This window comes from Pteropus alecto, unplaced genomic scaffold (assembly GCF_000325575.1).
Source record: "Pteropus alecto unplaced genomic scaffold, ASM32557v1 scaffold7, whole genome shotgun sequence".
NCBI classification, from domain to species: domain Eukaryota; kingdom Metazoa; phylum Chordata; class Mammalia; order Chiroptera; family Pteropodidae; genus Pteropus; species Pteropus alecto.
Window position 1 is genome coordinate 40,932,012 of NW_006494614.1, and position 3,414 is coordinate 40,935,425.

Here is a 3,414-nt window from a genome sequence, read left to right on the forward strand (position 1 = left end):
AAGGCCCTCCCCACATGAAGATGTTTACTGGGGAAACCTCGCTGTGCCCTGGCTGTGAGGAACCTGTCTATTTTGGTAAGTGACAAGGGAAAGCTTGGGGAGGGGCATGTAGGATGGGCATCAAAGGGCAGGAAGGTGGTGCAAGGCAGGTGGGTCTCCCTGCCCTGCCCCTAGGTCTACTACCTCTCTCCACCACTAGCTGAGAAGGTGATGTCTTTGGGCAGAAACTGGCACCGACCCTGTCTGAGGTGCCAGCGCTGCCGGAAGACCCTGACTGCTGGGAGTCACGCTGAGGTGAGCAGGGAAGGGAGGAATGGTTATGTTGAGAGGAGAGAGACTGGAGATGGGAAAAAAAAAAAGCCAAACTGAGAGGGCTCTATTTCTCTCTGTCCCAGCATGACGGCGTCCCCTACTGCCACATCCCCTGCTACGGCTACCTGTTTGGCCCCAAAGGTGGGCAGCCCCACCCCAGACACTGGGCCTAAAGTATGGCATGTGGGTCTGTGGGGATGTGTGGACAATTTCTCATGTAGTCAGACACCCCAGACCCCTCCCAATTCCCCCCAGCCCTCAGCCCAATATCCCCCATTCCCAAGGCCCTTGGTGATTGGGCTTTCTCCCTCAGGTGTGAACATTGGTGATGTGGGCTGCTACATCTATGATCCCGTGGAGATAAAATCTAAATGAGATGCTCACAGGAGAGGTCACCCTAATTCAAGCCCCCCACCATCCCCTCCATGGTCCAATGGGAGCTATAGAATGGATGTGGGGGAAGGTGAGATTCTGGCAGCCTGGGTCTTGGCTCCAGGGTAGACCAGAAAGTATAGGCTTTCTCTACCAACCCCTCCCTTTCCCATTCCTATTTGATCAGGAGATTTGGGCCACCCCATTTTGAAGGGTAGCCTTCCCAATCCCTTTCTCCAGCAAATTCTGTAACTTCAAAGTACTCATAAAACTGTGTTTATTCTGGCTTCTCCAATAAAAAGCTGGCTCCTATGCCTTCAACTCATCTTTGGGCATGAGACCTAGACAGTGGGTTGGAGGGTGGGGAGTGTGGAGGCAGGAAACGCATTACCCTGTAAAGTGCCAGGGAGGTAGCAAGGCCAGGCAGAGGAACAAAGAGCTCTGTTCTCCTGGTCCTATGGCCCTGGCATCGGACAGTCCTGAGCGCCACACACTGGACAACATGCCTACCAGCACTGTTGGTACCAGAAGTCATCATAGGACAGTCTCTTCTTTAGCATCATCTCTAGAAGAAGCACCTTATTCAGCATCTCATTGAACGTGACAACAGATAGATCCTGCGGTGAGGTCTGTTAAGAGCCTTCATTATCCATGTGAGAGATGAACAGACTGAGACCCAAAGAGGGAAAGCCACATGCCCAAGGTGACATAGCAAATCAGTGGCAAAGCTAGGATCAGAAGCCAGGGCCAGACTCAGTGGCTTCCCATCCAGGGCTCATCCCACAGCTCCATACTACTGCCCCAACCCGAGGCGCACCTTTATTTACAAAATCACCCCCCAGCCATGAGAGGGTGCCAGAATTCTCCAGCAGCCCACTGCATTCTGGGAAGATGCCCTGTTGCTGGAGGCTAGATGAGTACAGAGAAGGGCATTAGTGGCGACCCCAGACCTGGGCAAGTTTGCCCTTCTGCTCTCTTAGCCCCCGATACAAAACTTCCGTGGAGAGCCTGCCCCTGATGTCACTCAGTCGTGGACCTGCTTCATGGGCATCTCTTCCTCCTGGAGGCTGGACGGGGCACTGGGGAGGAAGGAGTCATGAGTAGTGGTGGGGTTTAGCCCCCGAGCCTGCCACCCCAGCCTGCCCCAATCAAGGCTGGCCTAGGGCTTCCCCAACTCCTGGTAAACAAATGTATACTCCCACAACTGACTGCCACACATGCTTGTATACATCCCTGATGTGCAGGCATACCTGAGTGTGCACACATCTACCTCTTCCCAGACAATCTTGGGTACTTGTGTAAACACACACATGGACTCACATGTGCTTTTATACACACAGGTCACACATACATACCTCAGATCATGTACCCATGCACTCGCACACATGCAACAGATACACACATATAGACATGTCTTCCTCTCGGAATCCTACCTAAGGTATCAGGTACCTGAGTATCCATACCCACATGTGCACACACCTCTTCCTCTCCACGTCCTGGATGGTCTCTGGAAGCTGCGCTTGCCTTGTCTCTGGTAGCAGGAGGGCAGTGCAGGCAGCCAGCAGGGAAATTCCCCCATAAGCAAGCTTGGGCAGTGGCAGCCATATTCCATCCAGCAAGGCTGCCAGTGGGGCCAAAGAGCCCCCCAGCCGGCCCACCAGTGCAGTCAGCCCCATCCCAGTCTGTCTGTTCAGAAAAAGGATAGGGGAGGGGGTTGGCGTTCACACCTATTTGGGGTTATGCCTCTCAGGCTTCCCCCCTGCACTGTCAGGCCATGGTACCCCCTTTCCTCCCCAGACAGCTAAGAAAGCCGGGGCTTACCACCCACCTCCAGACTGGGGGCCCCAAGCCAGCACACACCAGAGAGTGGGGCCCCCATTCTGACAGAGTACCAATCAGAGATCACTGAAGGAAAAGAAATGTCACCGGAAAGGCAATGGGAAAAAATAGTGGGGAAGGAAGAGGGTCAGCAGCACATACAGACCCTGCCATGTTGTTAGAGGAGGTGCAAGGCTTTCTGATCATACCCTGGCTTCCTACAAGTTTCCTCCCCACCTGCCAGTAGCTAGTTGAAAGGGCCCCAGGCCTTTTGTCCAGAGGCAACCTCCAAGAGCAACTCTGCCTGGACTGTGGAGAATGGGATAGGAGGGGCTGATGGGGCTTCTGGCCAACTGTTTTCTTTTAAAGGAGGATCACAGAAGTTGTCCGACTTCACTCAGGGTCATTTTATAAAGAAGATAAAATGCCCCCACCTTCTTCCAGACTGAGGCTAACAGCCTGATTAGCTCTATGTTCCAGATGCGGTGCAAGGCATGGGTGAGAGGGACTGGGAAGCAGTGCGTGTATGTGGGGGCGTTGGTAAGAGATGTGACTAATAAACCCCCCAGGTGGGTTGCCTGGGACCCAGGCTCCCCTCACCTGAGCACGGTAGGGTACAATTCTGACGTAAACAGATAGGCAGTGGTGAAGGCAGCTTCAGAAAAACCTTTTCCTATTACTGCCAGGGCAGTGCTCCAGGACACCATCTCTGGGGAAAAAGAGGTTCAAGTGGTGAGGTTCCCAGAAGAGAAGGTGGAGCCTACAGAGAGGGCCAGACTTAACTGGCCTTGAGTCGGGGCTTCAAGGGGGAAAGCAGGGTGGTTCTCAGCCAAGAGGCAGGGCGGGGGGCGGGACTCACCGGAGGACACCAGCAACCTGATGCCAAAGGTGAGGGCAGCGACCAGCAGCATT

At 54.0% G+C, this 3,414-nt stretch overlaps 2 protein-coding genes across 3 annotated transcripts in view; one reads left to right on the top strand and one right to left on the bottom strand.

The window, feature by feature from the left end:
• The window catches only part of CRIP3 (cysteine rich protein 3), a 2,546-nt gene extending 1,859 nt beyond the window's left edge, over positions 1-687 (top strand). Inside the window, exons 5-8 of the mRNA XM_006926523.1 lie at positions 4-75; positions 200-294; positions 396-453; positions 626-687. Of these exons, the coding sequence (XP_006926585.1) occupies positions 4-75; positions 200-294; positions 396-453; positions 626-687 (287 nt within the window). The remainder of the gene's footprint in view (positions 1-3; positions 76-199; positions 295-395; positions 454-625) is intronic.
• Positions 688-1,708: 1,021 nt separating this feature from the next.
• SLC22A7 (solute carrier family 22 member 7) overlaps positions 1,709-3,414 on the bottom strand; it is a 5,437-nt gene continuing 3,731 nt past the window's right edge. For both annotated transcript variants that reach the window (XM_025042928.1, XM_025042927.1), the window contains exons 8-11: positions 3,362-3,414; positions 3,103-3,211; positions 2,164-2,370; positions 1,709-1,763 (exon numbers count right to left, since the gene is read on the bottom strand). The exon at positions 3,362-3,414 is cut by the window's right edge and continues 5 nt beyond it. In XM_025042928.1, the coding sequence (XP_024898696.1) occupies positions 1,709-1,763; positions 2,164-2,370; positions 3,103-3,211; positions 3,362-3,414 (424 nt within the window). The remainder of the gene's footprint in view (positions 1,764-2,163; positions 2,371-3,102; positions 3,212-3,361) is intronic.